This window comes from Glycine max, chromosome 10 (genome assembly GCF_000004515.6).
Source record: "Glycine max cultivar Williams 82 chromosome 10, Glycine_max_v4.0, whole genome shotgun sequence".
NCBI classification, from domain to species: domain Eukaryota; kingdom Viridiplantae; phylum Streptophyta; class Magnoliopsida; order Fabales; family Fabaceae; genus Glycine; species Glycine max.
The window spans coordinates 5,909,088-5,916,697 of NC_038246.2; the positions used below are offsets into that span (position 1 = coordinate 5,909,088).

A 7,610-nucleotide genomic window follows, 5' to 3' on the forward strand; every position below is an offset into this window, starting at 1 on the left:
ACCATATGCTTAAAAAAAATAAGATTATCTACCAACCATGTCATACCATATTGGTGTTACTCTCATTTGATTTATGCCCCATATGCTTACACAATTGGGCTAAAATTTAATGAATCCTAACCTTGTCCAACTAATTTTGGGTCAGTCATGAATCTAAGTGTCTATTTATTTTGTAGCTCCCAATATGAATCCTACACCTCCCAAAAAATCTCAATGGTAAAAAATACCCTTAGGAGAGAACAAAGTTAGGATTGGGATAATAATGAAGGATGGTGGTGGCTAGGCTTGGCGACAAGGTGGTGTACAATGGCGCGGAGGTGCAAATGTGGCACACGTTGGCAAGATGGCTTGACAACAAGAGTTTGAGTTTGAAGAAGGGAATGGGGTCTTACCGCCTATTTCGGAGCGACTATTCTAAAATAGAATACGTTTCCAAAATAGCTATTTTAAAATACAAAAACCTACATTCCTGGAATATGAAAAACTATATTTCAAAAGCATATGCTATTTAGGAATCGCAATTCCAAAATGGGGGTGCATGCTAAAGGGCTTTTTTTGTCAGTTTAATTCTTTTTGGAGATGCAGAATACAAAATGGGAGGTGCAGGATATAAATGCCCTTATGTACTATCTGATCGGTTGGCCCAAATCAGCTATCAGCCCAAGTAATTTCTACAATCTTAATAAGCTGGTCCAAAATGATCCTTAAATCTAATGGGGTCCAATTATGCTCCATAACAGAGAGCATCCATTTTATGACAGTGCGAATGCGAAGCAAATCTCCCAAGATCTAAATATTAAATATTGCCTACTTTTACATAATTAAAGTACCATGCATTCGTCGTTATCGAATTATTTTCCTTTTACGTAGCCAATTACTTTTATCACACTGTCCAAAATTTCAGAGCTAGGACATGCTAGCATCTTTGCTCACGAGACTTATCACGTACAAACATATTACATATAATAATAACAAGTTAATAATAATACAGAAAAACAGGGCGAGACTGCAAGTCTAGGATCAGTGACAATCTAAGTGGTCCAACCAAATCAAGATTAATAATATATATGTTACACACATAATTTTCCCCTAATAATCAATTAATTATTGTGTGTCAGATCAATATCCTAAGAGATCAGTCTTTTACTCTCGACCACAGAATATCTGAGTTCACCCAAAATTATTGTAGGTCATGACACTTCACTTCAATTTATATAATTTTTTGCATTGGATGAAAAAAAAATTCATTTATTTTTCTTCTTCTAGACTTCTAGTCATGTAGAAGACAATTTCCTAGAGTCCAGGAATTCCTTTCTCTTTGGCTCTCTGGTGGAAACGTATGCAAGAAAAGTATCAAAATTCGTGTCTGCGTAACGTTTGGGGTTGGCTTCGTCAATGAGTTTGGGTGACGGTCTTACGGTGCAGTTGAAAGGAAGGCTATGCAGCGAAGCCACAGATGTCCTTTTCTTCATTGCATTAACAATAACCCTATGTAACACGCTCTTGTATTTCCCGTTGCTGTATATCTGATTAATAAGTTCACACAACAAAAAGGAAAAAATCAGCATTAAATGGGACCTACAAATATATGATTTTTTATTTATTCAAATTTGCATGTAAGGACAAAACTTAAACGTAGTTATGTGCCTTTTGTGTTGTTTTAGTAATTTGGATAATAAAAGTTTATGTTATAGATCAATATAAATTAAGGCAAAACTCTAATTTTAATACATGAAAAAATAAAATATTAATAATACACATTTTTAAACACATTTTTCATTATTTAATTAATTGTAAGTAAAATTTTAACCAATAATAAAAAATATACCATAAGATGATTGTGTTTACCAAGTGTGTTGCTAGCCATTATATGAAAAAATAGAACACTAGAATACCAACATATGCATGCGAATGAGAAATGTTAATAAATAATAACATATATATATTCTCTAACAAATTCTCCTCATCACATATTTTATTATTAATTAAAATTTATTAAAAATCACATTATTTGATGATTTTTTGTATTGTAAGTGAAGGGTAAGTTAGTAAGAGAATAATAGATAATGTGTTACTAACACTCCTAATTAGCGAAGTTAATGATAAAAAAAGTGTGATACAAGAATGTGTAATGAAGAAAAGAATTTGTATACCTCTAGGTGATCACCAACATTGACAACGAAAGCGTTATTGATAGGTTTGACAGTGAGCCATTGACCTTGGAATTGGATTTGCAAACCCTCCACCTGGTCTTGGAGGAGGAGTGTGAGGAATCCATAATCAGAATGAGGGGGCATCCCCAAGGTTAGGTCTGGTTCAGGGCATGGTGGGTAGAAATTGACCACCATCATCTGGCTCCCATCTTCCAAGTCCTTCAGAATATTATTGTCATTTCCTTCTGTCTCCTCTTCTTGCTTCTTGACTTCTACTTTGATTCCTAGGCTCTCTTGGATAGCTTCCATCAACATCAGAAATAAGTATTTTGTTTCTTCTGAGTAGGTAGCCACCACTTTCCTACATTGCAATTAATGAAAAATTATAAATAAAAAGCTAAGTTTATCCTTATGCTACCCTATTACTTTTTTTCTCCCTTTTTTACAACGATGAAATTAAGGTCGAACTTAAAATCTTACATAACTTTATCTAAACCTCTTAGTACTGGGCCAGTCCTAATGGTTATTCTAGCCTATTATTGCTTACGTACAATTAACTACATGTAATAATTTAGTTTATACAAAGTTTAAAAAAGTGGTTTCTTCCAAGTACAATGGCGATTGCATCATTTATCGATCTATAATATTTTATAGCATTAAAGATCATAACGAAACTACAACCACATAATTGTGACTACGACCACAATTTAAAACATCAAATTTATATTCCAACAAGAAATGAATCTCTCAATATTTTAATTAACCGAAAAATGCTTAAGAGAAGGGAGATTGTTTCATTTCAAGGCAAGATCATGTCACGAGCCTTTTTTAGAGTCTTGGACCTTTTAATCATATTGTTTAATCCTACCAGTTGCATCAATCTCGTTGGCATGAAGTTATTAATTTGTGTATGCAGAAAGCTGCCACTAATCAAATTGACAAGCAACTCAATCTGTGATAAATGGATATTAGAACTTCATTTTAAAAATGTTGTCCAGGCAGAGAGAGAGAGAGGGGAGGAAAGTGAATAGATTAATCATTAATTAATATTTAATTAAAGTTTTATCTAATTAACTAAGTTCATAGTACACACCTAAAGTCTAAGGGGGAAGCAGGCCAATGAGGGAGGAAATCAGGCAAGGGATGGCAGAGGAGTTTCAAGAAGTCCCTCCAACAGAACACACTATCTTTGGTTTGGCTGAAGCTTGTTCCATATCTAACCGGTGCATGCATATCAGTTGTCATGTGTTTGGCTCTTTCCTCAAAAGGAAGATCGAAGAACCTGCCACTCACATCCCTCATGCTGCTTATAACATCATCTGATATGCCATGGTTTACCAGCTGCACCAATCAAACCAAAAAGAATCTTCAATCACGTATTCACATCATCAATTCTATGATAACTAATATTGTCCTCATGATGCTATTTCTTAGCTAGCAACTTAATTGTGCCTCCATCCAAGATTCCAAATGAAGGGTCCAAATTGTTTGAACTCCAAATTTTTATTTATGCATATAGCTCAACATGTGTATATTAATTAGGTACAAGGTTTCTCTATGATCATTAAGTTTAGGAAAATTATGTGACCAAGTTGGTAGCTAGCTCACCTGAAAAAATCCGTAGCGTTCACAAGCATTGGCTAGAGATTGAAGGACTTGGGGCCTTCTTGGACCAATCAATTCAGAAAAATCAATGATGGGTAGCTGAAGGTTTTGCTTGGCAACATTTGAATTTTCTGAATTTGTAGCTGGTCGATCAGAAGGAGGAAGTATGTACTTTTTAGGTATTGTGTGAAGGCCATTCTCAACAAGCTGTTTCACTCCTTTCTGATATTGATTTCCTGGTGTATCACTCTCACCCTTCTCACCACTTCCTACCACCATTGCTGGAGACATGTGTGCTTCTCACTATAAAATGTCCTGCACATGCAAGTAAAGTAAGAACAAGTGCATACCAAGGTGATAAAAAAAAAGTGCATACCAAGAAAGATAGAAAAAAAAAAGTGTACTATGCTTAAATTTATATAATAGTCTAGTAAATGCACATATGTTGAGGGATATCAAAATGTGCTCTTCCACATGATTTGAGAAATTAGAAAGCAGAGCTTATTAATTAGATATATATATATATATATATATATATATATATATATATATATATATATATATATATATATATATATATATATATATTCATTCCCAATTACCTGGATTGAGAAATATATAAAGAAAAAGAATCTTGGGGACTATAAGGAGAAAACCAAAGTTTGGATGGATGATAATGTTGTGTTCATTTTGATGTGTTTATATAGTGTGATGAGAAGAGAAGTGTGGGGTAGGGAACAGTGGCAAGTTTTGGAGAAAACCGGCTTTCAGGTTTGTGAACACACACAGTGGACAAATTCTAATATTAACAAATTCGTTGACAAAAGTTGAGTCAGATCATGGGGGGAAGGAGTAGGGTCGCCACAGTTACATCGACTTGGTGCTGAAAACTAGTATTATTTCAAGTTTTCAACTGTTTATACATTAATTGTGCCTTTCATAGGACCTACCTATATATATCTCTCTATACGCATTCCATGGTACTATTTTGATCGCTGACTTTTGTGTTGCAAATAAAAAAAAATCTTTTTAGGTTTTGACATAGGTTTGTGACTTATCCCTCCATATTCTTGAACTCTTTTCAGTTCAAGAAACCTTACTACCGACTGTAAGGATCTATGTATTGCCACACGGAGTTATTCCAACTTAAAAGGTCTAAATTTTAAATATATAACTATGAATATTAGGAAGAATAATTTTATCATATATAATGATGGTACCCGACTTGAAAAGCATATACCTCCCATGAAAAATTTAATATGTTTTTGTAAAAAACATACTTCAGAATTTTTTAAGGCTATCCTGAGAACTATAAGAAACAAATGACAATTTTTTTTCTTTTGATAAAAGACAGAAATTTTCTTTAAACACAAATCTGATTTTTTTTTTCAGGAATTGAATTATTATTTATTTACACATTCAGAAATTGAAATATAATTAAAAAAAAAAAGAATAGTTTGGGATTGAAGCAAAGTAATATATTTTGAATATGACTCAACTACTCATTTATAAGGATCATGAGCAAATATGACTTTTTAAATCAGAGAACACTACCTTTTAAAAGAACAAAAGCGGTGTATGGCATATCAACAAAGAACAATTCTCTTCCTCTCTCTCTCTCTCTCTCTCTCTCTCTATATATATATATATATATATATATATATATATATATATATATATATATATATATATATATATATATATATATATATATATATATAAAGTTTTTTTTAATCAGCAAACAATAATAAGAATATTACAATAAATTGTAAATATGATTTATCTCAACCTATGAGGGGCTTGCTTTTGGAACAGGATTTCCTGCACTTGACTATTGACTGCTGGTTCTATGCTCATAATATGATATATGGCCCAATTTACCTTATTTATTAGTTTTTTCATGTGTATGTGAATAAATTTTACCCTATCTCTGGTTAATGAGAAAAAGTGGAAAAATAATAAATAAATACATATAACGAAATATTTTATTTTTTTATTGAAGGAAAAAAAAAAGATTGAATTCTATAAATAAAATTATTTTTTTTAATTCAAATTTCAATTTTTTTCTTTTCTTTTTATGATTTTCTTTCCTTCCAACGACGGTAATGGTAGTAATCCTTCTTGCATTCTTTCTGAGTCTCTGTGCCAAGTGGGAAATCCAATTCCCTTACTTTTACGGATTGGAGAACAACAAACGATTTGAGTAAGATTGTTCTTTTTTTCTTTTTTTGTTATATATATATGTTGACTAGTTATCTTATTTTGTTTAATTTATAACTCAAACATATACATATTTTAAATTAATATGGATTCAAGATATGAATATTCTAATTTTAATTAAATTAGAAATTCATATATAATCCTTTTAATAACATTATTACTTCATATTTTGTTTTAATGATATTATCCTACTTCTTTTTACTTATTAGATAAACTTCTCTTAAATTTATTTATTTATTTATTTGTATTGATTAATTTTTTTTTGTAAAACAATGATGACAATAATATCTTTCATACTTGCTTGCATAGATACGAGGATGGATCCCAAAAATAAGGCATGGACTGAAAATAAATAAAACCTAATATGCAAACCATATGATTATTGTTGAATTAAGAAAATTTTATAGATAATGAAAATTAAACACAAATTATCTGGATAAATAAATTGTTATTACTCATATAAATGGAATGAAACAAACCTTATACTATTACGTGAATCGTCAATATTTATGGGTAAGTGATTACAAATATAATAGGTCATTCAAGCAGTATAATGCAGTACATGTACTAATTAATAATATACTATTTTTCCGTATCAATAAAATTATCCATCACTCTTTTTTTTAGCAGGAATTTTCCATCACTTTATGCATCTTACTTTTAGAGGACGTTTGTTTGGGAATGTGAAGATAAAAATACATATTCACATGTTTGTGAAATAGTTAGTAAAAAATATTTATAGAAATAATGCATTTTCAGATATTCATATTATATATGTTTTTTTATCTTCACATTCCCGTGTAATGTGTAAAGGTGTGTGAATCTTATATTCTCATGAAAATATTTAAAATAATTTGTCATTTTTTTCTATTCTACTTCATTTATCTATGTATTTAATATTTTGTTTTTAAATTAAAATAAATTTTAAAAAATTTCTAGAAATTAAAAATATTTACCAAACATCTTTGATGCAAATAATATTCCCAATAAGAATATTTCCAAAAAAATTATTCCAAAAAATATAATTAAATATGTGAAACAAACATTCTCTTATAGTAGATCCAACAATATTTTTGATTCTTTGCTAATAATTTAATTTTTTATCAAATAAGTGGCGTAACAATAAAGGCAAAACTATTAATATGCGGTTCTTTTAATAGCAATTTGGTACAAAATTAGAGTGATAAATTATTATATATAATAAATTATATATGAAAATAGTGTTTTATATAATTTTTATCTTTAAATATATTTTTAATCTCTACAAAATGAGTGAGTTTTGATTTTGGTCTCTTTAATTTTTATTTTCAATTATTCATCTCTTTTATTTTCTTTCAAACCACTAATATTTTTCATTAGGAACAATTATGTTCGAATCAAGTAGAATCATTATGAGCAACACAATTCTTCCTTCAAATATTTAACTAACGCATCTAGGACTTGAACTCGAGACCATTGATGAAGCTTAAACAATCCAATGTCAATTCATTTACAGGCTTGATGATAATTTTTCATCTCTTTAAATCTTGAAATCACTATTTTTTATCCATGTAAATGGGTGAATTTTGGTTTTGGTCACTAAAATATTAATCTTTGATTTCATCGCTTCAAAATATGAAACCACTATTTTTG

General features: G+C 30.2%; 1 protein-coding gene across 1 annotated transcript; it reads right to left on the bottom strand.

Annotated features, from left to right (window-relative positions):
- Window positions 1-1,036: 1,036 nt before the first annotated feature.
- On the bottom strand, window positions 1,037-4,505 carry LOC100805175 (probable 2-oxoglutarate-dependent dioxygenase SLC1). The gene is made up of 5 exons (XM_003535185.4): window positions 4,361-4,505; window positions 3,762-4,073; window positions 3,247-3,494; window positions 2,154-2,514; window positions 1,037-1,526 (listed from the first exon to the last, which is right to left on the bottom strand). The coding sequence occupies exons 2-5, from the start codon at window positions 4,047-4,049 to the stop codon at window positions 1,275-1,277; spliced, it is 1,149 nt and encodes a 382-aa protein (XP_003535233.1). The 5' UTR covers window positions 4,050-4,073; window positions 4,361-4,505; the 3' UTR covers window positions 1,037-1,274.
- Between the last annotated feature and the right edge of the window lie 3,105 nt (window positions 4,506-7,610).

Bases quoted from the DNA above. Each gene is read 5' to 3' on its own strand.
- LOC100805175 (XM_003535185.4), bottom strand. From the start codon at position 4,049: ATGTCTCCAGCAATGGTGGTAGGAAGTGGTGAGAAGGGTGAGAGTGAT. The intron at 2,515-3,246 runs GTGTGTACTATG...ATTGCAATGTAG, and splicing joins GCTTCCCCCTTAGACTTTAG to GAAAGTGGTGGCTACCTACT. The intron at 1,527-2,153 runs GTATACAAATTC...CTTATTAATCAG, and splicing joins ATGTTGGTGATCACCTAGAG to ATATACAGCAACGGGAAATA.